Raw genomic sequence first — 25,557 nt, 5'->3', positions numbered from 1 at the left:
AACCCCCGGCAAGTCCCCGGTCCAGCAGCCCCGCACTTCCGGGCACTGAAGGGTGCGGCTGGGGGTGGGGTGTGTGTGCCCGTTCGCGCGAGGTCCACTCCTCAGCACTTTCCTTCCAGAGCCACGCCTTCACTTCGGGCTTGCAGCCCGTCGGCCCTGCTGGATAGCGCGCGCTGGGCGGGGTGGGGCGGGGCAGCAACACAGCTGCTGGCTGGCCGGCTGGCGTGGGGGGCGTGGCGCACGCGCGCAAACGCTTCCTGGTCCCGTGCTGTCCCTGCGCGCGCGGCTGGTCGGCCCACTACGGAGCAGTGGAGAACTGGAGCGGGAGGGGGAGCCCCGGCAGGGCGGGGGCCGGAGCCGGGCCGGAGCCGGGCCGGGGCCGTAATGCTCCAGTTCTTCGCCGAGCTGTTGGCCTTGCTGTTGGTTGCGGTGTTCGTCCTCTTCCTAGGACGGTGAGGGGGGACCTTGGCTACGGCGGGGTGGGGGAGATGAGGAGAGGAAGAGAGGCTGAGGAGGGGGTGCACGCTGGATAGAGGCGCGCGGGAGGGGGAGGCAGATGGGGAGAGGGCTGGAGGAGACGGTGCGGGGGCGGCGGCGGGGGAGGGGTCGAGCGGGGGCGCAGGGCCGGAGCAGGCGCGGAGGAGCTGGAACTGGGGGAGACTAAAGGAGCAGGCGAGGCCTGAGGAGGAGATGCTGCGGCGGGGAGGTGAATAGGTGTATGTGTGAGGAGGGGGGCCAGGTGAGTGGTCTCCCTTTTTGCCTCTAAACACCCCTGAGTGTCCCCTTCACCGAATACAAAGGGCACCTGAAGCCTCGCCCTGGGAAGCCGGAACAGGTTTGACTGCCTAGGGAAGAAGGGCATTAGAGCTGGCCGGCTGTGACCCCACAGTGCCTTCTTGCGGACATCTGTCTGGAGGGCGAAGACAGAAGCTCTTTGGGGAATGTATGATGGCACATCTGACACGGCTGCTTGTACTTCGATTCCTGTTGGGTCGTCTTTTTTCTTCCTCGGGGGTTTCTAAAGATTTATTTGAGAGGTTGCTTTATCTGTCCTCAACTTAGTAGGTGGAGTTTACTTTATCTGATTACCCCTGGGTGGAGGGGACACCCTGGGGCTGCAGTTTTGGTCGTTGTGGCTGAATGTCTGTGAGAGTAGAGTTTAGCAGACCGGAGAGTTGCCCAGAAGACTCCATTTCAGGATTTGACCCTTTGCAAGGGCTTCTAGGATCAGCAAGGAGTGAGGGAAGACGTAATTGGGAGAGGGTCCTGTGAACTCAAAGGGATTTTTTTGCAGGTGGCTTGTGGTCCGGTTGGTCACCAAGTGGTGTCAGCAAAAGCTGCAGGCGGAGCTAAAGATTGGCTCTTTTTTTTGGATCCAGAATGTCAGTCTTAAGTTTCAGCAGCACCAGCAAACTGTGGTGAGTCCTAGGGAACTCCCTGGGTGTGTTTGTTGGGGTGGGGGTGGGGGAAGTTGATTCAGCGAAATTTCAACCTTCGATTTTCTTAAAAAAAAAAAAAATTCTGGGTGACTTTCATTGTTAACCCAGTCTTGCTACCTCTTTGCCAATATGATCTTAGTGTTATTTTGGGAGCACTAGGATTGGTATAAGTTGTTTAATTAAAAATGCTTATAAGGCACAAAGTGTCCAGAGCACCTAAGAAAGATACAGAGGTAAAGCACAGAACAAAGATAAAAGGAACTAGAGAAGCTTACTGTTCTAATTTAAGAGGGGAAACAGGGTAACTTATCCATAAGTGAGAAATACTAACATCATTGTGAGGAGCAGGACATAGTGCAAAGGAGAGAAGTACAAATGGAATGAGAATAATTCATGTAAGGGCTGTAGCACTTCTTCCTCCTCTTACAACATTTCCTGGCTTGTAAAGCTGCTTATGTCTTACCTAGCAGCTAGTGTACAAAACTTTCTCCCATGTTTTAGGAAATTGATAGCCTGTGGATTTCCAGCAAACTCCTTAGCCATGATCTGCCGTGAGTACCGGATATCCCTGCTTTTCCTTTGGGGAATATTTTGGGATTGGGGTTTGCAGAGAATGAGATTCTTCTACACGGGCCTCAGAGTTCAAGAAGGGAAGTGGGTTCTTGGTTTGATGTCTCCTGGTTAGCCTGGAAGTTAATATCTAGTGAGACAGATATGGATAACTACTATGAGACCATCCTCAACAATTTGAGCTACATTTTTAGGGAGAATGGGAGAGTGAACGTGAGGAAGAGGAAGAGACTGCTACGGAAGGGATGGGCCTGATGACATGACGTTTCTCTTCCGGGCAGGCGCTATGTGGCTTTGTGCTTTGGAGAAGTGCGTATCAGAACCGACCTACAGAAGGCTTCTGGCCTATTTGCTCCATTCTCCCAGAGCACTGGAGTGCATCACAAGGAGCTGTCCTTCAGCCCAGCCTTATTGAAGATCTTATGTCAGGTGAGACTACCTCTCCCACTTTTTGGACTGTACTAGGAATGACTGGCTTTGGAGTCATGGGTGGATTTTTCGACTATTTGTGGGGCGTGATACTAAGAGCTGCTTCTTATTCTTTTTCTGTTGGAAAGGAAAGGCAGTGCCTTAGTATTAATTGTTGTTCTTTATTTATTCCTTCTAGCTATTCTCCATTCATGTAGATTCTATAAACATCATGGTTCTCAAGGTGGCTACTTCTGAGTCCTTGTGGCATATTCAAATTAGAGAAAGCAGCTTTCTTTTGGATAGTGATGGGAAAAGGTAAACTCTGGGTAGAAAACGGTCTAAGTCCCATTCTTGCCTTATAGTTCCTTATAGTTGTTTGAGAGTGGGTGGATGTCAGGGCCTTCTTATCAAGGTGTCACATTCTCATTCTGTATAATTTGAGGAGAGGCTAAGATGAAGCACTTTTGCTTACTTGTCCCTTCCAGCCAACAAAGCTTGATTGAAGGTAAATGGTGAGGAAAGGGGCTAAGTGCTTTAATTTTTTCCCTTTGCCAGGCTAAAATGTGAGGTGAGCCTAAGTCAGATCAACAGCAAAGTTCTAAAGAGTGGCCAGTTGGTGAGTATGCCGCAGTCCTTCGGATGCCTTGTTTCTTTCTGGGTGTATCAGAGAGCTTAGGGCTTACCCCATAGACTCTGTGTCCTTATGGGGTTCTCTCAAGGTAGTGTTCCAGACCACTGCATTTTGACCCAAAACTCCCAAACTCCCTATACATACATACCTTAGAAGCTTATTCTTCTGTAGGAGGACACTTGCCTAGCAGAGCTCTCACTGGCCCTAAAGCTGTGTCTGGAGGTGGGTATCAGGAGTCGGCACCTGAAGGCAATCACTGTGGGTGTGTGGACACTTCATGCTGAACTGCATGAGGGCCTCTTCCATAGTCAGCTGCTGCACCAAGGCCCGAGCCTGGCATCCAAGACTGTTCCCTGTTCAGGTAAAACCCCAGTCAGTGAACTTCTTGGTTGCCCTGTGTTCAGGTTATTTTGGAAGTAGAAAAAAATAGTGGTCTCACTATTCATTTAGATGTGATTTATTAGTCACCATGGCCTTGGGCCCTGAGAATAAAGAGAGGAAATAGGGCATTGGTTTGTGGTGGGTGAAAGAACCAACATTTAGTGGGTAATTATCATAAATTAGAGCTCTACTATGTGTTTTATATATGTCCTCTCAGCCTTGCACAAATGAAGACCTTAAAGTCTAGGAGGATTAGATAGCACACAGCTAGTTGATATTAAAAAAGGGGTTTAAATTATTTGACCCCAAAACCCAAAACCAGTCTGCTCCCCATACTATTTTTAGGCTCTGGGGAAGGAAGTACAGCAGGTGCCTGAATTTCTGGGATATTTGCCTTGTAGCCTAAGATTGGGCATTTGCCTACCCTATTATATATGGGAAATTTTGGCTAAGGGGGGCAGGGAATTTTTGGAGACTTGGGAGTGTTAAGGATTGATGGCTCTTATATTATTCATTCATATTTTCAGAGGTGACAAAGGACTTGGCTGAGCCTACTCTGCCTGGCCTATACCTCCTTCAGCAGCTGCCAGACCAGGTGAAGGTGAAAATGGAGATCACAAGTGTGGTGCTGTCCATGAATAGTCAAAAGAGGTGAGCTCTCTCCTGGCAGAGGTGTGGAAAGTGATAGTTGCATTTATATGTTGGGAATATGGAGCTAGTAGCTGCATTGGGCTCGACTATGGGGAGAAAGGGCATTCCACATATTTCTGAGCTAGAGTCTGTTTCTTGTCCAGACATCTGAATTGGACACTGAAGCTGCTGCATTTCCTTTTCCACCGTGATGAGGATCAGCTGCCCCTTCGAAGTTTCACAGCAAACTCTGATATGGCACAGATGAGCAATGAGCTCCTACTAAAAGGTTTATGGGTGGGGATGCTGGCACTGAGAGAGAGTGGGAGGACCAGACACTCTCTTTCCCCATGTGCCACATAGTCCTCTTAATTTGATTGTCAGTGGGGAGGGTGAGGAGGGAACCATAATGAGAGAAAGTAGCCCCAACTCTTGAGTGTTGGTGATAATCTGTTCATCTCCTTTCCTACCTCTAGTTTTACCTTTTGCTCTTTCAGTGTTCTCTGATCTGCCCTCTGCCCTTACAGATGGGTTGTTGCTGTCCCAGAGCCGCCAGCGCATTGTCTGCCTCAACTCCCTCAAGGCTAGTGTGCAGGTGTGGTGATTGTGGTACCAAAAATCATTCCTTTCTCTGTTCTCTTCCTACATCATTGCCTTATGAGATAAAATCCAAGCTCATAGTTTTGGTGTTCTCATTTTTAGGTGACCACCATTGACCTCTCAGCCTCTCTGGTTCTGAACACTTGTATTATCCATTACCGGCACCAGGAATTCTCTCACTGGATGCACATGCTAGCACTTGAGACCCAAGGGTCTAGTTCATCTGTTCTTAAGCAAAGGGAAAAAAGGTCAGTGTAATCTTTTTTAACCACCATCTTGTCAGATGGATTCTCTATAATTCTTTCAGTCTAAAATTGCATCTTGTGTGAAATATGTATTTGACTCTTTGATCTTTCTAAATCTAAGTTTCAATGGCACAGTCTCAGTAACAATCTTAGTTTATATATCTTCCCCATTATATTAGACTCGTTGATGGTAGGATCATGCCCTCTCTTTTATGTCCTCAGTACCTAGCACAGTGCCTTATTAAACACATTAAATGTTTGTTGAACTGAACTTCAGTAATAAACAGTATTTTGTCTGCCTCATATTATAAGGTGACAGGCCATGTTAGCAGTGGCATATCTCTCTTGGTGTAATGTTTGCATTGTGTGGCATAGAGAATTTAAGATTAACGGTTTGGACGCGGCGCTCCTTGGTTGTAGTAAGTCGAATTCTATGACCTCCTGATATTCACCATATTTGACCTATGAAATGGCTGTTTCATATGGTTCAACCTAGTATCTATTTGGCATTCCTGCAGATTAACCATTTGGAGTAGCAGTGAACTGATGAGTTCAGTCTTTTCTTTATTTTTAAAAAGATTTTATTTATTTGTTTTTAGAGGGAGGGGAGGGAGGAAGGGAGAGAGGGAGAGAAACATCCACGTGTGAGAGAAGCATTGACCAGTTGCCGCCTGCTTGCCTCCAACTGGGGACCTGACCTGCAACCCAGGCATGTGCCCTGACTGGGAATCGAACCAGTGACCCTTCAGTTCGCAGGCCGATGCTCAATCCACTGAGCCACAGCAGTGAGGGCCCCTCTTTTATTTTCTAGTTGTATCCATTCCTAAGGACCACAATCAAACTCACCCTGATTTTTGAGAGCTTCCATTATAGGAAATTGCAATTCTTTCCTTATTAAACAATGATGTCTTGTTTCTATGCAGATCTTTTCCCCAAATCCTGGCTCCCGTCATCTTCAGTACCTCCATCTCCAATGTCAACATTTCCATTCAGCTTGGAGATACACCACCCTTTGCCTTGGGATTCAATTCCATCTCTCTGGGTAAGGCTCTGGGGTAGAAAAGGTACAAGAACCTGTCCATGAGTGGAGCTGGACCCAACTGATGGCCCCAGTGGCTCCATAGATGCCTCTCTCCTGCCTTCTTTGTTTTAGATTACCAGCACCTGAGGCCACAAAGTATCCATCAGCGTGGTATCCTAACTGTGGACCACCTCTGCTGGAGGGTGGGCAGTGACTCCCACATTCAGCGTGCACCCCATCCACCCAATATGCATGTTTGGGGTGAGGCACTTGTCCTGGACTCCTTCACACTACAGGTAGGTATGGCCTTTGGTGAACAGGAGTCCATGCAGTTACCTCATCTTGCCCAGCTTCATAGCATGGAGCATCTTTTGGGCAGCAGGTGATGCATTAGTATATTACGGAAATGTGTATCTGCGTACTCCTGTTGGGGTCCCTCTGCTTTTTTTCTAGGGTAGCTATAATCAGCCTTTGGGCCTGTCCAGCACCCAGTCGGATACCCTCTTTCTTGATTGTACTATCCGAGGATTGCAAGTAGAAACATCAGACACCTGTGCCCAATGTCTCTCTCGGATGTTATCCTTGATGGGCCCACTGTCTGGGAAATCAGCAGTCTCTAGAGAATCTTCATTTGGAGAATCTGTGTCATTACTGTGGAAGGTGGACTTGAAGGTGGAAGACATGAACTTATTCACCCTTTCTGCCCTTGTTGGTAAGTAGGACAGGGAGTCTTTACTGACGTGGGTAGTTTGTAACCTAAGCACATTATGCTGGTTCATTCTGTTCCTTATTTAATGAAGCTAATTATCTGAAATTTTTTAAGTAAGAAGCTGAGATGCTGGAATGTCTTACATAACTTTTAGGCTTCTTGATGTTTCCTAAGGGCTTATGAAAGGTTGGTATTAAGAAAGATATGTAAGAAAAAGATAGCCTTGATGTCTGATCAAGAGAATGAGATGCATGTAGGATTTTTTTTTTTTCCTTCCCTTGTGTTTAGTAACTAATGTATCTCTGGGTAATTTGTAGGAGTTAGGGAACTTCTTTGGCCCTGCCAGAAGCTTAGGTTAAGATGGGAAAGGAAAAATTTTCCTGAAACATGAGGAATTATCTTAGAGAGGTATGGGGAATAAAGATAACTAGAGTGAAGAGAAAAAGTAACAAAGGAGAGTAAGAACTAAAGTTGCCAGTTGAGAGCTGAGAATGAAGGCTGACGTGGTTTCTGGATGTTAGGTGCTTCAGAGGTCCGATTAGACACACTGACTGTCCTGGGAAGTGCTGAAACCTCCACTGTGGGTATTCAAGGACTTGTGCTTGCACTAGTGAAGTCAGTCACAGAGAAGATGCAGCCCTGTTGCAAGGCTCCTGACATCCCTGCTCCAGTGCTCAGCCTCTCTATGCTCTCCATCACCTATCATAACAGCATCCGGTCTCTAGAGGTAATGCTTCTCGGGGAAGGTTGACTCAGGTTGGGTTTTCCCTAGACTTAGATAATTTCCCAATTTTTTGAGTCATGTGAAACACATCTATGAGAAATACAACACCTGGTGTTCTTTTTTCTTGGCTTGTTTGGAACATTTTTGGCTTTTTTTTTTTTTTTCATTTTTGAACATTTTTAGCTTTTCATTATAGAACTTAAAGTATATGCAAAACTAGAAAGATTATTTGAACTTTCGTGTGTTCATACCCAGCCTCAATAATTGCCAGCTTATGATCAACTTGTTTCATCTATACTTCCACCAGTTGCCCCTGCCCTCTTGTCTGGGATTATTTTGAAGCAGATACTAGATAAATAATATCTACTGTAAATATTTCAATGCATATCTCTGAAAAATACAGGGCTTTTTAAAGGTCATAATCTTGTGTCGTGTTGCTGAAACACTCAGCTCATCAAAAGGCTGTAAGATGGAGGTGCTGGCAAGTTTGAAAAGCTTTCCAGTACCTTTCTCTCAGGGTATTAGATGGACAAGGGACCCTCCTCTTAGGAGGAGAGTGGGGATATCTCCCTGTTTGTCAGACTTCAACGTCCTTTGGAACCTGAAGAATTTCCTTTCTGAGACTGGAACTCAAAGGAATTTTTCTATCCTGGAATTTAAATTTTCTCTGTCCACTTAGCTGTTCAGAACTTTGTTTTTCAAGCTCCCTTCTTCGAGGCATACTTTCACATAAGGCAGTTGCTATATTGATGTATGTGGTCATTACTTTTTATACTTTTTATACTTATTAAGAATTTAGTTAAGAGGAAATCAATATATGAAACATTTTCAAATTGATTAAAATGGTTATTAATCAGAGTATGGCAGTTATAGAAAGCAAGAACATAAAGCCAGATGATTGAGTAGGTGATATATGTACTAAATGTACTTTGGTAGATACTAAAGAATTAGAACACATGGCCTTTACTCTAAGACAATTTAGGATCTAGTTGAGGAGAACTTAAGTATGAGTGCTCTTAAGTGCTCTTGGTGCTGCGAACAAGACATGGGTTACTCAGGAAAGATTTCTAGGTGGAGAAGGTTCTTGAGTCATGTATGCATGTATAATCCCTGTCATCTCTCCTGTCCTGGGACATGTTAATTGACTGATCCTTTTTTCTTGCTCCCTAAAGGTTCAGTGTGGTACAGGGCTAACCTTACTCTGGAGTCCGCCAGATCACATGTACCTGTACCAGCATATCCTGGCCACCTTGCAGTGCCGAGACCTACTAAGAGCCACCCTGTTTCCTGAGACTGTTTCACTCCTTGCATTAGAAACTCCAGGGACCACTTCTGAGCCAGAAGGTCATCTCCCTGAGCCATCTCCCCCAAAGCGTCTGTTAAACCTGACACTAGAGGTGAGCACAGCCAAGCTGACTGCTTTTGTAGCTGAGGACAAGTTCATAACCCTGGCTGCAGAGAGTGTGTCACTGAGCAGGCATGGGGGTTCACTTCAGGCTTACTGCCCAGAGCTGGCTGCTGGCTTTGATGGCAATAGCATTTTCAACTTTAAGGAGGTGGAGGTGCAACTGCTACCTGAACTGGAGGAAATGATCCTCCACCGGAACCCCTTCCCTGTGCTGCAGACCCTCCGGAACCGTGTCTGGTTCCTCTCCCTCGGCTCAGTGTCAGTGGAGTTTCCTTATCAGTATGATTTTTCTCAAACTCTGGATGAGGCTGTGGGAGTTCAGAAATGGCTGAAGGGGCTCCATCGAGGAGAAACTCATGCTCAGGCATGTCCAAGCCCTGCCCCACTCCCACCTGATCTACTCTTGAAGGTTCAGCACTTCTCATGGGTTTTCCTGGATGACATTTTTGAGGTGAAACTCCGTGATAATTATGAACTGATGAAGGATGAAAGTAAGGAGAGTGCCAAAAGGCTACAGCTGCTGGATGCCAAAGTGGCTGCCCTTCGGAAGCAGCACGGCGAGTTATTGCCAGCCCGCAAAATCGAGGAGCTCTATGCCTCCTTGGAACACAAAAACATTGAAATCTACATCCAGCGCTCCCGTCGTCTCTATGGCAACACACCCATGCGCCGGGCGCTGCTCACTTGGAGCCTGTCAGGGCTAGAGCTGGTGGCTCTGGCAGATGCTTCCTTCCATGGGCCTGAACGTGTGATAGAACAGGTTCGAGAGCTTGACCCAGGCAGCCCTTTTCCTGCTGAGGGAGTCGATCTTGTTATTCAGTGGTGTCGTATGCTCAAGTGCAGTGTCAAGACTTTTCTAGGTAAGTCTTTATTTTGAGAACCTGGTTTTTGCCCTTGAAGCTCCAGGGAGCTCTTTGAGTGATTACAGAGGAGTGTGGTTATATTGGGGACTGTGGCTGTTTTTGGATGGGTAGAGTGGGACGGGTAGGATCCCTTTCCCTTTTTTTGTTCATGAATTTTACCCTGAAATTACTTGGTTAACAACTAATTCAGTCAATCTTCAGGGTTAGCGTGGCTCTTAGATCTCAGAGTTGTTATCACCATCTGCTTGGGGTCTCGATGCCCTTTTTCAGCTTTGTTACCAACTACTAGTTTTTGTTCTTCCAGTTGACTTTGTGAAATATATGGGTAAAAGTAGTGGCAGGGAAAAAAAATGCCTGAGAATGCTGAAACCGTTCCCTGAATAGCCCGTGTGTATCTTCTCTGTAATAACAGTTCGGATAAGAGATTATCCCCGGTACCTGTTTGAGATCCGAGACTGGCGGCTAATGGGTCGACTTGTGGGCACTGAGCAGAGTGGTCATCCTTGCTCCCGTCGGCGTCAAATCCTGCACTTGGGGCTACCATGGGGTAATGTGGCAGTAGAGAGGAACATGCCCCCACTCAAGTTCTACCACGACTTTCACTGTGAGTAGGGGAAGGCAGTTGGTTTGGTTGAGGGATGTTGTGATGGATGGGGTGGAAGATGCACTGAGGCCCTTCTGCAGTGAAGGAAAAGGAGTGCGATTAAGTTGTGTAACAAACTGTACCCTTTGCCCCTCTATCCCAGCGGAAATCTTTCAGTACACGATAGTATGGGGTCCATGCTGGGATCCATCCTGGACACTGATTGGCCAATCTGTGGACCTCTTGACCAAGCCTTCAGCTGACCCCAGCCCACCCTTGCCCTGGTGGGACAAGAGTCGTCTTCTGTTCCATGGGGACTGGCACATGGATGTTGAACAGGCGAACCTACACCAGCTGGCTACTGAGGTGAGAGTCCAGAGGAGTTGTTTTCTTATTAGGGTGGTTGGGGCTTGTACTGCACTTGGGAGAGGAGAGAAAGGTAGTGATTTGACAGTTGAGGGTGATATTCTTGCCTGTGTCTCACCAAGTTTTTGTGGGTGGTTATAGGATCCATACAATACAACTGAGAATATGCACTGGGAGTGGAGCCGCCTGTCGTTTCATTGGAAACCTGGTCAATTTGTGTTCAAGGGTGACTTGGATGTCAATGTGAGAACAGCCTCTAAGTAAGTGGAGTGATGAGTGGGTCCCTAACAGGGTGGGGGACTCTTTGTGGAGGGAGAGGGGAAGAGCCACGGTGTAAGTGACCAGGGCACTGAGGATTCTTTTGTGAGGCAGGTATGACGACTGCTGCTTCCTTCACCTGCCTGACCTCTGCATGACCCTGGACTTGCAGTGGCTGTGCCATGGGAACCCCCATGATCACCATGGTGTCACTCTTCGGGCCCCAGAGTTCCTGCCTGAGGTGCCCTTAGGCCAACTCCATGACTCCTACCGGGCCTTCCGCTCTGAGAACCTTAATCTCTCTATCAAGATGGATCTGACTCGGAACAGTGGGAGTGAGGCTTGGGTCTGGGACAACGGGGAGGAAGGGCTGGGAGGGTAGGTTTAGACATTGAGGACTTCAGCTCAGTTCCCTGGGGAGGGCACAGGGAAAGGGCAAGGGAGGATTTGGGTTAGCACCCTTTCAAAAAGGGTTGGTGAAAATAAAGAACTTGGATCTTGGAAAGGAGTGGGTGTTGGGATATTTAGTGTGAGGCTGAGTGCTATTTGGGTTTTTAAACCTCTAAAAACTGAAGTGAAGGAAGGATTTAGCTTCATCCCTGTGTTTTAACTAGAGCTAGGAAATGTCTGCCCTTTCCTTTGCAGCAATATCCCAGCCCCGAATTCTGCTGTACAGTAGTACCCTGCGCTGGATGCAGAACTTCTGGGCAACTTGGACTAGTGTCACAAGGCCTATCTGCAGGGGAAAGCTCTTCAATAATCTGAAACCTGGCAAGAAGAAACTTGGCCAGCACTACAAGCAGCTTTCCTTTACTGCACTCTTTCCCCAGCTGCAGGTCAGGCTCTGACATCCTTGCTGACATCCTCATTCTGCTTTCCTTCCCTTGTTCACTTTTTTTTTTTTAATCTGGTCTTTTAATCACCTCTCCAATGACATTCTTTATTCAGTGTTAAGTTCTTGTTACCAGGTACATTACTGGGCCTCATTTGCCCAGCAGCGGGGTATCCAGATTGAGTGCAGTCAGGGCCATGTCTTCACTCGGGGAACTCAGCGGCTTATACCTCAAGGTAAGGTAAAAAATAGACTCCCTTTATTTCTCCTAGCCTATTCCTTGTCCTCTTTCCCCTTCTCAGTTCCCTTCCCTTTCTCTCTTTCTGTCCCCTGCTGTTCTGTGCTGGTCTGCATGGGCCCTGTATGCTTCCTTTTCTCAGCGGGCACAGTGATGCGACGCCTCATCTCTGACTGGAGTGTGACCCAGATGGTTAGTGACTTAAGTCAGGTGACTGTTCACCTGATGGCCTCGCCCACTGAAGAGAGTGCTGATCACTGCCTTGATCCCTTGGTAACAAAGACCCACCTACTGAGCCTGTCCTCCCTCACCTACCAACGGCATAGCAATCGCACAGCAGAGGAGGTACCACCTGAAACAATCTCTTTATTACCTTATTTGTATCATTAAGTGTCTCAGTCTCCTCAAGCTACCGTAACAAAATACCACAGATTGGATTGTTTAAACAACAGTAACTTATTTCTCAGAATTCTGGAGGTTGAGAAGTCCAAGATCAGGGTACCAGCATGGTCAGGTTCTCATGAGGGCTATTTTCCTGGCTTGTAGATGGCTGCCTTCTGTGTTTTCACATGGCACCAAAAGAGAGCACAAACTCTCTGGTGTTTCAAGCTCTCTGGGCACAAATCCCATCATGTGGGCCTCATCCTCATGACCTACTCTAAACCTGGTTACCTCCTAAAGGCCCCATTTCCAAATACCCTCATATTGTGGATTATGGCCTTAACCTATGAATTTAGGAGAGAGGGACACAATTTTGTCAGTATCAGTAGGCTTCAGACCAAGTCCCTGGTAATGTTCCTAAGTATATTTCAAGCATATGTCATTACTGTATGATGCACTCACTTGGATCAGCTGTATCAGCATCACTCTTTTTGAAAATTACGTTTCTCTCTTTCCTTCTAAACATACTCTCTTGCCCTTCAGGAAATAGAGTACAACTTTTCCCCTAGCACCTTATTTGGTGGTTCTCCTCTCAATTAAAGAAGGATTTTAAGTGGAAATTCTCTGAGTCATTTAAAATACAGTGGGTGTATCTAATATACATGCCAAGACCACTAAGTTTGTCTTTTCCAGGGCTGCCTTATCTCTCCCAGAACAGGTTCTTTATTCAACAAACTTGTCTTCTTATCTCTGCATTTGTGGTCCAGTAAAGATGGTGGGAATTTCCATTCTACCCTGAAGTTCTCTTCTTGTTTCTTAGGATCTCTCTACTCGAATTGGGGATCCTGCCTTTCATACACACCAGCTGCACTTGGTAGATTTACGGGCTTCCTGGACAACCACTAATCGGGACATTGCCTTTGGTTTATATGATGGCTACAAAAAGGCAGCTGTACTCAAACGTAATCTCTCCACTGAAGCCCTGAAGGGGCTAAAGATTGATCCCCAGATGCCAGCCAAAAAGCCAAAGCAGAGTGTCCCAGCCAGTGCCCCAGCCCCTCCTCCTGTCAGCACTCCCAGCTTTACTGGACAGCCTGATAAGGGGTCATCAGGAGGTAAGCTGGGGGACATAAGAGTCCGTTGGGTTGGGTTTAGGATCTGTACATTGGCTTGGACAGTTTGAAAAGCACTAAATCGTGGCTGGGGTTCCATCACAGTGTAGAGATGAAACCATTATTTTTTCATATTACGCCACTTAAGTCTTACATAGCAATGATGTGGGGCATTAAAGGGTCTAGTCCTGTGGTCAGAAGGAGAATCGGGAAGGCATAGTGGGGCCAACAGAGAATGAGTAAGGGAAAAAAAGCAAAGGATTAGAGAATTGTTTTGTTTTAATAAGTTATTTTGTTCAGTCAACAAATATTGAGTAATTAACAGTATAAAGCACTGTGTTGCGTTCAATGATGGATATAGAATGCATGATATTCAGCTTGCCTCAACAAGTTGTCACCTCTGGATGAGCTAAGATTTGTTCGCTCATTCACTCAATCATTCGTTTACCCATAGATTCATTTTAGCTTTATGATGTACGAGACATCACCCTACACTTTAGTGATACAAAGATGGGAGGAAGCTTAGAAACTAGTAGATGTAAAGATTTGCAAATTATTATTTAATTTTTAAAATGCTTTGTAAGAGTGTTTGAGAAGAAGGTATTTAAATCACCATAAGGAAATCTAGAAAGTCTTCACAGAGAAGATGATAATGGAGATAGGTCTTGAAATATGAGTAAGAGTTTGAGTGTGAGGAAAGAGGAAAGGGAATAACAAGTATAGAGGAGTGCAAGTTCATGGTGAGTTTAAGAACAAGGTGAAAAGTGATAAATGCCGTAAGAAAGAAATTAAAGAATGGGGAAGTTCTGGACTGAAATGAAGAAAGGAATGCACTCAGGGAAGGTTTCATTGAGGAAATAGCATTTGAACTGGACCTCTGAAGGCTTAGTAGAGTTTGAACATGTGGAAATGGGGAGGAAAGACATTCAAGGCAGATGGACTATCCCAAGGGAGTGGAGTTGGTAAAGCTTAGGATGTTCAAAGGAGAATGAATAATCTGTTTGGCATAGAGAGTGGGTTCAAGAGAGGAGTGAGAGAAGATGCTGGAAAGGAAAGCTGGAAGTAGATCATCAAAAGCCTTTCATACAAGGCTAAAGAGGTTTGGTTTGTTTTTTTTTTAAAGATTTCATATGCTTTATGAAATTTTTTTTTTTTTACTTACTAATTTTAGAGTGAAACATCGATTTATTGTTCTACTTTGCATTCATCAGTTGATTCTTGTATGTTCCCTGACCAGGGATCGAACCTGCAACTTTGACATATTGAGATGATGCTCCAACCAACGGAGCTACCCAGCCAGGGCCAAGGCTAAGGAGTTTTTGGTTCTTACTCAGTAGACTGTAGTGAACTACTGAAGGTTTTTGAATAAGGGTGTGTCATCATTAGAATATTAATTTTAGGAAGATAAATCTGGCAGTAGTGCAGAGAAGGACTGGAGAAGAAGGAACTGTAGGTGGGGAGACAAATGAGGGAACTATTGTGTTGTCTCAACAAGAGACCACAAGGGTCTGAAATAGTTAGAGGCAGTAGAAATGAAGATGAGGGGATGGATAGAAATGTTCTTGTGCATATAAGAGATTTGACAACTGGTTAGAAAAAGGAATTAAAACAGGGAAAGAGAAAATGGGGCTAAACAGGTTTGGGAAGATATAAATTTGTTGATTTGGACATACTGAGTTTTTTGTGCAAATAGTACATAAAGGTAATGTTTAACAAACAGCAGGAAATGAGAGTCTAAAAGCTTAGTGCTGGAGATAGAAACCTGGGAATTTTAGCATAGAGCTAAGAGTTAATGCAAAGGAGATAATAATGGTTGCTTACAGTGTGGCAGGTACTCTGCAGAATATGTTCATATATTATTTCATTAAATGTCTCTCAACCTTGAGAGAAGTTTCTGTCAATGAGAGTTTCTGTTATTTTATGGATAGGGAAACTGAGAACACAGGTAAAGCAAGCTGCTGAGGTTCACAATCAAGTCACTGGCAGAGATAGGATCTGGAACTGAGGCAGACTGGTCTAAATCTGGAGATGGTGCTCTTAACCAAAACACTGTTAGACAAATTCACTGGGAGAAAGAATAGGGCCCCTGGCTGGTGTGGCTCAGTGGATTGAGCACCCGACTGCGAACCAAAAGGTGCCTGGTTCATTCCCAGTCAGGGCACAACCCTGGGTTTTGGGCCAGGTCCCCAGTAGGGGCATGTGAGAGGCAACCACACATTGATGTTTGTTTCCATCTCTTTCTCCTTCTCTTCCCTTCTATCTAAAAACAAATAAAGTCTTAAAAAATAAAAATAAAAGAGTAAGAAAGAGAAGGGAACGTGCCAAGGATAAACCTTAGGAGATACTTATTTCTAAGACCTGGGAGAAGGAAGACGGTCTAGAGGCATAATCAGAGGGAGTAGTAGGGCTAGACACAATGGCACTGATGGCAAGGAAGTGGTTTCACATGAAAATGAGTGGTCAACAAATAGTATGTCAAATACTTTGAAATGAAAACTAGAAGGAAGAAAATGGGGGAGGGGAGTTGGAGAGCCTAGAGTAAGCCACAGGTGGCTATACTTAAGAGAAAAAAATGCTACCACTTACATTGTTTCTCCTGGGAAGCTGTTACACCCCCCCCCCCCAGGATTTTATTTACTTTTTAGAGAGAGGGGAAGGGAGGGGAAAAAGAGAGGGAGAAAAACATCAATGTGTGAGACACACATTGATCAGGTTGCCTCTCACAGGCCCCCAACTGGGGAACCCAGCCCACAACCCAGGTATGTGCCCTGACCTGAAATCAAACCAGCAACCTGAAGCGATGACCTTTCGGTTCACAGTGCTCAGTCCACTGAGCCACACTGGCCTGGGCAGAAATCTGTTACTTTTATTAAAATTGAGGGGAAAGTGAAGTGGCAACTCTTATTTTGTCCTGAGAGGTCAAGGAATGGGGTGGGGTGGGCTGGAGTTTCAGGTTGGGGAGAATATGTTCTAGCCCTTACCTAGCCAGCAAAATTGAAGGATGATCAGTTTGAATTTTATCCCTTTGGGACCGTGACTTCTTCCACTACCTATTTCTCTGCCAGGTGCCTATATGTTGCAGAAGCTGATTGAAGAGACCGATAGGTTTGTAGTGTTCACAGAAGACGAATCGGGTGTGAGTGATCAATTGTGTGGCATTGCTGCCTGCCAGACGGATGATATATATAATCGAAACTGCCTAATTGAGCTGGTCAACTGCCAGGTACCATTTCTTTACTGGAGCACCCCAGCATTGGGCTAGGCTGTAATGATGATGTATTCACTTCCCCCTCCTCTAAATAAGAATGGGTCAATAGAACTCCAAAAAATTATTCCTTCTTGCAGGTATCAGGGATAACCCCTACCACAACTAAAAGCCAGTAGAGTTCACTCAGTATGGCAGAATTAGACCCTGCTGCAATCATTGGTACAATGGTCTAACTAATCTCATCTTTCTTGGTGGCTCTGGTGCTATTATTTTGCTTCTCTCTCTGATGTAGATGGTTCTCCGTGGAGCAGAGACAGAAGGCTGTGTCATTGTGTCAGCTGCTAAAGCCCAGTTGCTGCAGTGTCTACATCACCCAGCCTGGTATGGTGACACATTGAAGCAAAAGACATCCTGGACTTGCCTACTGGATGGCATGCAGTACTTTGCCACCACTGAAAGCAGCCCCACTGAGCAGGATGGCCGACAGCTCTGGTTAGAGGTTAGTCAACAGGGCTAGGAAGACCCATTACGTCCTGTTTTCCATAGTTGGACCTTCCACCAGAATAATTACAAGAGTCTTTGACAGTATTTATTGCTGCCAGCTTAGCAGAATAATGAGACTGGTAACACCTTGAATGTAGAAGCTATAGGCAGTCTCTGGTCTGTGTGTCAGTGAGAATAGTAGTTCTTTCTAAAAACCTAATGCTATTCTATTTCATTGCAAGGAAATTCTCATTTCCCAGTGCTAGAATAAAATGAGTCAGAACTTTTTTTACTTTTGAAAAGTTTGCTAACCCCTGTTAATATCGCACTAATCAGCAGGAAGCCTGAAAATAGGCAGTAAGTCAGAATTTTAGATAAGCGCTCTCTCTGCCTTTTCTCTGATCTTTCTTTCTGTTTCTCTTTTTAAAAAAAGATTTTATTTATTTTAAGAGAGAGGGAATGGGAGGGAGAAAGAGAAACATCAGTTGGCTGTCTCTCACATTCCCCCAAATGGGGACTGGCTGGCAACTCAGACATGTGCCCTGGCTGGGAATCGAACTTGGGATCTTCTGATCTGCAGGACGATGCCCAACCCACTGAGCCACAACCGTCAGGGCTCTCTGATCTCTCTTAATGAAGGTGATTGTGAGTGGTTGCTTTCAGCAAGGCAGTAAGGTTGAATAGAAAGACTGCTTGTCTAGGATTCAGATTAGGAGTTCCAGTGCCAGCTTCGCCATTATAGTAGCCATGAGCCCTTGGGCAAGTCACCTTTATTTGTAAAGTGGAGTTCTAATACTTCACCTTGACAAGATCAAATGAGAAGGTACTTTGAAAAATACAGAGCTTCATTCAGATGGATGGTTCTCTTAGGTATGCCTCTGCTTCTTTTAAAGGCATGCCTTCTTTTGCACATAAACCTTTCCCCTACCCTCCCAGGCTGTGACATTAGTATTAGAGTGGAATATCCTTGGCCTACGTGGGAGGGACTTGGATCTTGCCTTTCCTATATAAATTTTTGTATGACTTGGCAGATCTGCTTACGTCCTCATTCTGTTATTCACTTTGACTTCAGCTAGGCAAAGAGAGTCAAAATAATTCAGTCCCCTTCCCCCATGGCAACACTGTTAGGATGTTTGTCTGAAGACAGAAAAGCCCAAGAACACAAAAACATCAATACCAAAGTGGGTGGGAATTTTGGTTTTGGTGAAAATTTTGCTCACGGCATGATTTGATTTTTTCCAACTTTTTAATCTGTACAATACACATTAATATAAAATTACCCTCTTAACCATTTTTAAGTGTATAGTTCAGTGGTATTAAATATATTCAAAATGTTATGCAACCATTACTCTACCCTGTCTTCATAACGGTTCATCTTATAAAACTGAAACTCTGTACCTGTTAAACAATAACTCCCTCTGTTTCCTTTCCCTCAGTCCTTGGCAACCATCATTCTACTTTCTGTCTCTCTGATTTTAGCTACTCTTAAGTACCTCATCTAAGTGGAGTCATGCAGAGAGAGAGAGAGAGAGAGAGAGAGAGAGAGAGTGTGTGTGTCTGTGTGTGTGTATGTGTAATTGGCTTATTTCACTTACTGTAATGTTCTCAAGTTTTGCCCATGTTGTGGCATGTCAGAATTTCCTTTTTAAGGATGAATACATTGTATATAAATACCACATATTGCTTATTTATTCATCCACTGATAAACACTTGGTTTGTTTCCATATTTTAGTTATTGTGAATGCTGCTGCTATGGATGTGGGTGTACAAATGTATCTTTGAGACCCTGCTTTCAGTTCTTTTGGGTGTATTTGCAGAAGTGGAATTACTGTATCATAAAGTAATTCTATTTTTAATTCTTTGAGAAACTGCTGTTTTCCACAGTGGTTGTACCATTCATTACATACCCTCCAGTGGTGCACAAGAGTTGTGATTTCTGCACATTGTTGCCAACACTTGTTATTTTCCATTTTTTTGATAATTAGCCATCCTAATGGACTTGAGGTGGGACATGATTTGATTTTATCCTAGCTTATTTTTCTGGCCTGAGGCCTGTGGGCCTGGCAAAATGTGCATATAACTCAGAATTTGGGTGGTTTGGGCCATGAGAGAGATACATGTGTTCTCTGCCTTGAGAGATCCTTCAAGTTATTCCAGGAAGGGGAAATCTAGATAGTTAGTAAATCTATATAGTTAGTGTAACTACTTTCCTTATAGAGATCTGTGACCCAGTTGACTGGGACAAGCTATGATACCCCAGGAGTAAAAGGTGCCTATTTTTCTGTCTTCAGGTGAAGAATATTGAGGAGCACCGGCAGCGTAGTCTGGACTCTGTGCAAGAGTTGATGGAGAGCGGGCAGGCAGTGGGAGGCATGGTTACCACCACCACAGGTCAGCTCTCCTCTCTTATACACCATCATATGGTTACATTGTTAGGAGCAGATGTGCATCCAAAAGGATCCTGATTTCCTTTCCTACTCTTAATGCTGGAGTAGGACCATTTTGTATTAGACTAGTTTGAAAGCAAGTGTCTGGAGTTCCCTAGACATCATACATAGCTGGGAGGCTCTCAAAATACCTCTGTTGAGAGTGTCTTTCTCTTATCTCGTTCCCACCTCTTCCCAGATTGGAACCAGCCAGCTGAGGCACAACAAGCCCAGCAAGTCCAGCGGATCATTTCACGCTGCAGTTGCCGAATGTACTATATTAGTTACAGCCATGACATTGATCCTGAGCTGGCAACTCAGATTAAGCCACCTGAGGTTCATGAGAAACAGGAAAAGGAAGATCTCCTAAAGAAGCAGGAAGGTATTCAGGGCTTGAAAGGATTTTAGGAGGGTACTGAGGAACTTATGACAGTACTTACTTCCTTGGTGGTTTTGAGGCAGTGGTGTTATTAAAAGTCTTACTCTGCACTGGACATTAACATTATACTTTGCTCTACATTTTGTAAGTTCTATAAGAGAATAGCCTGTACTCTGGGAGGGAACTGTGAAGAAAGGGTATTGTTTGATTTTGAAATAAGCTAACATATTTCTACCCATGAGCATTTCTTACCAAGCCTTTTCTATGGGGTTAACTAATAGGAGTGGTTCCAAATATGGGTTAAGAAATGGGGTAGATATTTAAAGAGAAACTTGTGCCTCTTAATTAGCTGCTAACAATTACCTAGGGGCTGTGGATACCTTCACCCTCATCCATCATGAGCTGGAAATCTCCACCAACCCAGCTCAGTATGCCATGATTCTGGACATTGTCAACAATCTGCTGCTCCATGTAGAACCCAAGCGGAAGGTGAGCATGGGCTCTTGCAAGATACCTGTTATCCTCACAGGAACCCTCAGACCTTGTGCTTTATTTGTAATCCATTAAGAAAACCCATGTTTCAGACTGAAAAAGGGCCTTGTGGTTGGTACATCATATATTAGTCAATAGTAGCAGTTGAAGTTTTACTTACCTAGGAAAGATCTGAGTGTCCCTCAGACTGTAGAGCTTGTTTACTTGTTTTTCTTGGTCAGGTCTCTACTTAGACACTTAAACACCTCTAAGAACAGTAACTGCTCCCCGTTTCCACCATCCCTACCACCCCTACCACCCCCCCCCCCCCCCCCCCCCCCCGTGAGACTGATTGGTTTATTGTGAAATACAACAATGACCAAATCTTCTGCATGGGCCTACCCCTTACTCTTGCTGCTACTGGTGACAGATAAAGGTGAGCATCTCAGAAGAGCTCCTCATTTATTTTCCTTTCTGTATTTCAATTTACATAAGACTTGTATACTATAAAATCTTGTTCATTTTCTTTTTTTATTCCTTTAGGAGCATAGTGAGAAGAAGCAGAGGGTCAGGTTCCAGCTTGAGATTTCTAGCAATCCTGAGGAGCAGCGCAGCAGCATATTACATTTGCAGGAGGCTGTGCGACAGCATGTGGCCCAGATACGGCAGCTGGAAAAGCAGATGTATTCTATCATGAAGGTAGTCACCTGGGCAGTCTGAGGATAGGGATGTCTCCTAGGACAAGGGAAATCTCTCAGTTTCTCCTGTTCTGGCCCCCTAGTCTTTGCAGGATGACAGCAAGAATGAGAACCTGCTTGACCTGAACCAAAAGCTTCAGTTGCAGCTAAACCAGGAGAAGGCCAATCTAACCCTGGAAAGTGAAGAGCTTAATATTCTCATCAGGTGAAACAGCATTCTCTTCCTGCCCTTTTTCAGTTCCCCAGCTGGAGTCAATTTCTCTTCTTTGCATACATTCTGCTAGCTTTTAGGCCTAGTGTGCATTATCAAAGGCTGATGTAGTAGATTCAGGCATCCCTTCCTGAATGAGCCTTACCAAACATAGCCAAGAAGTTGCGAACAAGAGTCCTTCCTTTGGATCAATAGAATACCTCCTGGGATAGGGGAAAAATGGGTAGTTGGGAAAGATCATTTTTGGGTCTTAATACTGTGCATCCGAACGGAAAATAAAATATCTTGAGTATATCAGTAAGGAACACAATTGTAGGTATAATCATAGGGGTTATTATCTCATACTAAGAAGCTGTAGTACTGAAAGATGGGATTTGTCATCCCATGGCAGAGCATGAGAAGCAATGAATCCAGTGAAAAAAATTTAGAGAAGAGCCATTCTATAATAGGTCCATCTCTGGGGTTATCTCCTGCATTATTCTAGAGCATTCCACTGTACCCCCAACCCAGATGCTGTTGCCCCTCCCTATTGGCTTTGACCCTCCTGTCCATTTATAGGTGTTTTAAGGATTTCCAGTTGCAGCAGGCCAATAAGATGGAGCTGCGAAAGCAGCAGGAGGATGTGAGCGTGGTCCGTCGCACTGAGTTCTACTTTGCTCAGGCACGATGGCGCCTGACAGAGGAAGATGGACAGTTAGGAATCGCTGAACTAGAGCTGCAGCGGTTCCTCTATAGCAAGGTATTGGGTATATACAGTCACACGAAGGCAGTTGTATTAAGAGGCACTGACCTATTTCATGAGTGTAACTCACAAAAAGAGAAACAAAAAGGAGCTAGTTATTACATAATTACTGATGATGGTTTTGAAGATTATTAATGATACATGAGCAGAGTTCCCCTTACATACATGTTTGTAATGTTAAATAATGCAGATATAGATGAGGGTGATCAAAATCCTTTCCTCAATGAATAGTCTTATCCCTAGAAATGTGGCCCTGCTTGGAATAGAAGAAGCTTAATTCTACTAAACTGGCATTAAACTCTCCTGCAATTACCCATGGCATGGAGGAGAGGATATTGTTCATTCCCCCTCACCCCTGTCCCCTTCCAGGATGTTTGGTAATGAATGAGACCATTTTTGAATGCCATAGCAACTGGGAAGTAGTGCTGGCATTTAGTGCCCTGGCTGGTAGCACCCATGAGAAATATGGGATTAGAGGGTACATTGACTATATGAGGTTGAAAGAGGTATCAAAGTTTGGGGTTAGGCATAGGGAGAACCTGAAAACAAATAGTACATATAGCAATTCTCTAGCAAACTCCTGAGAAAGGCTTATGATAATGGATTGGGGTTTGGGGGTGTGGGATCTATCTTTATAGGTGAATAAATCTGATGACACAGCAGAACACCTTCTGGAGTTGGGCTGGTTCACGATGAACAACCTCCTCCCCAATGCTGTCTATAAGGCAAGTCTCATTTCCCCATTCCTAGCCCATTCACATACTTCTAGTACAGGCCATTTGTGATGGCCCTTCCACATAAACCCACCATGGGAAACAGTGTAGTGATCTGAGATGGTGAAAGCTTGCCTGTCTTAACAAGACTATGTTTCTTGTCTTAGTCTATAGAGGATTTCTGGGTTGATTTATCACCCTATCCCACAGGTAGTCCTGCGGCCCCAGAGCTCCTGCCAGTCGGGGCGACAGTTAGCCCTCCGCCTCTTCAGCAAAGTCCGGCCCCCTGTTGGGGGTATCTCTGTTAAGGAGCACTTTGAGGTTAGTAAACAGTCTTTTGGGGACCCAGGAACAAAGGGCAGCAAAAGCTATCTCTGTGTTGTATTATGCTGTAGTAAGGGTAGGTAAACTGAGGGATGATGTCTGAACTTAATTGCTTCTTCAGCCTTTTTCCTCTTCAGGTAAATGTGGTGCCTCTCACCATCCAGCTAACACACCAGTTCTTCCATAGAATAATGGGCTTTTTCTTTCCTGGCCGAAGTGTGGAAGATGATGAGGTTGGTGATGAGGAAGATAAGTCCAAACTGGTGACTACTGGTGAGAACTTTTATGGTGGAGCTCCAGAAGACTGGGGTAACATTGCAGCCTCAGAGAGAGCTGAGCTTCAGAAAGAGGACAACAGCTGGTGTGCTTGCTTTTTCACAGGAATACCAGTGGTGAAGCCTCGGCAGCTGATTGCAACAGATGATGCAGCAGCACTGGGCCCTGGGAAGGGTGTGGCACAGGGCTTGAATCGGAGTTCTGGGGTCAGAGGGTCATTTCGCAAAGCCCCTGAGGTACTGGACATGCCCCTGATGATAGAAAAATGGAAGAGTCCTAGGATACTCTGTTAAGCCAGTCTGGGGATTTCTTCTGTTGCCTTTGCGTCTACTCCACAGGTGAAAGAAGATGGAGATGTTTGGGGTCCTAAGTTTCAGGGGCTTACACTCCTTTCCTGCCTTTCCTAGCACCCTGTAGATGATATTGACAAGATGAAAGAGCGAGCTGCCATGAACAACTCCTTTATCTACATAAAGATTCCACAGGTTCCACTGTGTGTCAGCTACAAGGTATGTACCTCCCCAGCACTTTTCTAGAACTGGGTGGGAAGGGAACCGGATAAGATCATCATAGATTAAGTACGGGGAGATAGCCCAGTTTGTGAAGTTGACCCATGGGTGTTAAGTTTTCTTTGCTCCCATTGTGAGACTGAAGTAAGGGGAAATCATTATTTGTAGGTTGCCGCTACAGGAAGGTACTAGACTTGGACTCAAGTACTGGCTTGAACTAAAAGTGGCAGCTGATATATTTTTTTTCCTTCTTCTTTCTCTTCCCTACCCATCCTTCTCTTGCAGGGTGAGAAGAACAGTGTGGACTGGGGTGACCTTAATTTGGTGTTGCCCTGTCTGGAGTATCACAACAACACATGGACATGGCTAGACTTTGCCATGGCTGTCAAGAGGGACAGCCGCAAAGCCCTGGTTGCCCAGGTATCCCGACAGAGTTCATGGCTGTTTGGTTAGTGGGGTCTGGCAAACAGATCCTCTACTCAGGACCATTTCATTGCAGGATGTAGTAATAGGCAGCCTTGGGATGGGGCAAGTGAATAAAGTGAGCAACTTTTATCTGCTCTCTTCATGACTTCGCTCAGATGATTAAATTGTGTGTTTACTGATTTGTGTATGTTAACTACTGTTGATTTTTAGGAAATGGCTAACACAACTTCAGGTTTAGTATGGGTTTTAATTAGACTGTGAGCTTGAAAACAGATCATTTTAGGATTTGAATTGCTCCATTTTGCCTTTGTGTAAATTTAATAAATTGCTATTGAATTGGTGCACTGTGATTTATTCTGCCTGTTCCACTAATATTTACCTTCCCTTTTACTTCTCTCTAACCTATCAGGTAATCAAAGAGAAGCTAAGGTTGAAGCCTGCAACAGGGTCAGAGGTCCGGGGAAAGCTAGAAACTAAATCAGACCTCAACATGCAGCAGCAAGAAGAAGAAGAGAAAGCCCGGCTCCTCATCGGTTTAAGTGTGGGCAACAAGAACCCTGGCAAGAAGTCCATTTTTGGCAGGCGCAAGTGATCCGGCAATCCAAGAGTGGCTGCAGTACAGGATCTGACTCTGGCTGAAGCCCCAGAGACTTGTGGGGTGGGAGGCACTTCCCATTATCCATCAGGATTTGTTGGGGTTAGGATCCCACAGGGTACTACAGAGAGAGGCAGTACTCTTTAGCAGCAGAGCATGGTGGATAATAATGCTGAGTTCTACCTCACACTGATCAGCAGGCCCAGGGCCAGAGAGGTATTGAGAGAGCAAGGCCCAGGGAATGGCCCCAGGAGGATCTGGTTCCCTTGGGGTCAGCTGAAAGGGTGAGGGACAGTTCTGATCAAGTGTGATAAATTTTTATAAATAGACATATATAAATATATATATATATATTTCTCTATGTAGCTGCTCTTCCCCTATGCCAGAAAGTTGAGGGCAGAGGGCTGATCTGTTCCTCATTCCACTGCCTTGTATAAAAGAGGTATTAGTGTTCAGGGAGAATGAGCCCCTCCCACAATCTGTGCCAAGCTCACTTGGAGAGATGGCAGTGGGAGCCAGGGCTGGCCATGGGTCCCCCTGGGATATGCCCTGGAGAATGGTAAGAAAATGATTTAAAGAGAAAAAAAAATATTTTAAATTCGATGCTGTTTTTTTAATTGTGTTGAGTGCATGGGTTCATCTTGTCTATATCCTTCCCTTTAAATCAACCTCAGATACATACTCTAGCTGCCAC

At 45.0% G+C, this 25,557-nt stretch overlaps 1 protein-coding gene across 3 annotated transcripts; it reads left to right on the top strand.

Moving 5' to 3' along the window:
• The first annotated feature begins 289 nt into the window (after positions 1-289).
• BLTP2 (bridge-like lipid transfer protein family member 2) lies at positions 290-25,490 on the top strand. 3 transcript variants are annotated; one of them, XM_054573206.1, is made up of 39 exons: positions 292-452; positions 1,295-1,418; positions 1,941-1,990; positions 2,291-2,438; positions 2,617-2,735; positions 2,976-3,036; positions 3,223-3,412; positions 3,960-4,083; positions 4,227-4,351; positions 4,590-4,657; positions 4,765-4,910; positions 5,831-5,949; positions 6,061-6,224; positions 6,382-6,640; positions 7,159-7,364; positions 8,534-9,629; positions 10,045-10,236; positions 10,379-10,581; positions 10,723-10,841; positions 10,954-11,168; positions 11,485-11,675; positions 11,808-11,907; positions 12,052-12,254; positions 13,111-13,405; positions 16,468-16,625; positions 16,903-17,109; positions 19,385-19,484; positions 19,719-19,901; positions 20,266-20,387; positions 20,913-21,068; positions 21,151-21,272; positions 21,837-22,017; positions 22,659-22,745; positions 22,944-23,054; positions 23,195-23,330; positions 23,439-23,569; positions 23,741-23,842; positions 24,128-24,262; positions 24,678-25,490. In XM_054573206.1, the coding sequence occupies exons 1-39, from the start codon at positions 385-387 to the stop codon at positions 24,858-24,860; spliced, it is 6,699 nt and encodes a 2,232-aa protein (XP_054429181.1). In that variant the 5' UTR covers positions 292-384; the 3' UTR covers positions 24,861-25,490. The 3 variants fall into 3 exon arrangements, with proteins under 3 accessions (XP_054429183.1, XP_054429181.1, XP_054429180.1); XM_054573205.1 differs by having other exon boundaries at positions 10,954-11,174; XM_054573208.1 differs by lacking the exons at positions 23,741-23,842; positions 24,128-24,262; positions 24,678-25,490 and having other exon boundaries at positions 290-452; positions 10,954-11,174; positions 23,245-23,330.
• The last annotated feature ends 67 nt before the right edge of the window (positions 25,491-25,557 follow it).

This window comes from Pteronotus mesoamericanus, unplaced genomic scaffold (genome assembly GCF_021234165.1).
Source record: "Pteronotus mesoamericanus isolate MK-2021 breed Mesoamerican mustached bat unplaced genomic scaffold, CSHL_Meso_final contig_246, whole genome shotgun sequence".
Classification (NCBI taxonomy): Eukaryota; Metazoa; Chordata; class Mammalia; order Chiroptera; family Mormoopidae; genus Pteronotus; species Pteronotus mesoamericanus.
Note: the sequence above shows the minus strand (reverse complement) of the source record. Positions and strands in the feature narration are given on the sequence as shown.